General features: G+C 55.2%; 1 protein-coding gene across 1 annotated transcript; it reads left to right on the top strand.

Moving 5' to 3' along the window:
* Positions 1 to 108: 108 nt before the first annotated feature.
* ENH_00048930 (ribosomal protein L15, putative) lies at positions 109 to 513 on the top strand (the record flags this gene model as incomplete). The annotated part of the gene is made up of 2 exons (XM_013581174.1): positions 109 to 183; positions 414 to 513. Coding segments are annotated over 2 exons (175 nt in total), but the record flags the coding sequence as incomplete, so codon positions are not given.
* Between the last annotated feature and the right edge of the window lie 555 nt (positions 514 to 1,068).

A 1,068-nucleotide genomic window follows, 5' to 3' on the forward strand; every position in this document is an offset into this window, starting at 1 on the left:
CAAACCGGTTGGGGTTTGGGGTTTGGGGTTGGGGTTTGGGGTTTGGGGTTTGGGGTTTAGGGTTTAGGGTTTAGGGTTTAGGGTTTGGGGTTTGGGGTTTGGGTTCAGGCGACGGAAGAAGTTTGAGCCTCTTAACTTGGCCAAGGTCCGCCGCTTCCTCGAACAAGGCAGGCTTGACGCCAGGTCAGCCAACCAAAACCCTTTTTTAGGGTTTAGGGTTTAGGGTTTAGGGTTTAGCTGCAGGGACGTGTAGCTGCCCCAGAGTCAACTCGGAAAGCCCATACGGCGGCCTTGAGCGTGACAGACTGCTGCTGCTGCTGCTGCTGCTGCTGCTGCTGCTGCTGCTGTTGCTGCTGCTGCTGCTGGTTTAGGGTTTAGGGTTTAGGGTTTAGGGTTTAGGGTTTGTGGTTTAGGTACCCGATAACGCAGCGGCACCTCCATGACTCTGGCTGCGTCCGCGTCCGCAATGGAGTCCATTTATTCAATGTTGTAAGACAGTCTCTAGCTATCTAGCTAGCTAGCTAGCTAGCCAGCTAGCTAGCTAGCTAGCTAGCCAGCTAGCTAGCTAGCCAGCTAGGTAGCTAGCTGGTTATATAAATAGATAGATGGAAAGACGGTGGCCGCAATTGGGAAAGCTAGCCAACGGCAAGCTAGCTATGCAGCTAGCTAGCTAGCTGGCTAGCGAGCTAGCTAGCAGCTAGCTAGCTAGCTGCTAGCTAGCTAGCGCTAGCTAGCTATGAAGGTGGCTAACTGGCTGTCCGTAGCTAGCTAGCGCTTTGGAGTTGTTTGGCTCTCCCTGTAAGACCAGCTAGTTGGCCAGCTAGCTGGCTAGCTAGCCAGCTGTTTGGCTAGCTAGCTAGCTGGCTAGCTAGCCAGCTGTTTGGCTAGCTAGCTAGCTGGCTAGCTAGCCAGCGGGTTGGCTAGCTAGCTGGCCAGTTGCCTAGCTAGCAGCAGCTGCAGCTAGCTCTCCCCATCACAAAGCTGCTGCTCACTGCTGCTGCTGCTGCTGCTGCTGCTGTTGCTGCTGCTGCTGCTGCTGCTGCTGCTGCCTGCCGGCTTCTCCCGCCT

Source organism: Eimeria necatrix, genomic scaffold (genome assembly GCF_000499385.1).
Source record: "Eimeria necatrix Houghton genomic scaffold, Enh_scaff3763, whole genome shotgun sequence".
Taxonomy (NCBI): domain Eukaryota; phylum Apicomplexa; class Conoidasida; order Eucoccidiorida; family Eimeriidae; genus Eimeria; species Eimeria necatrix.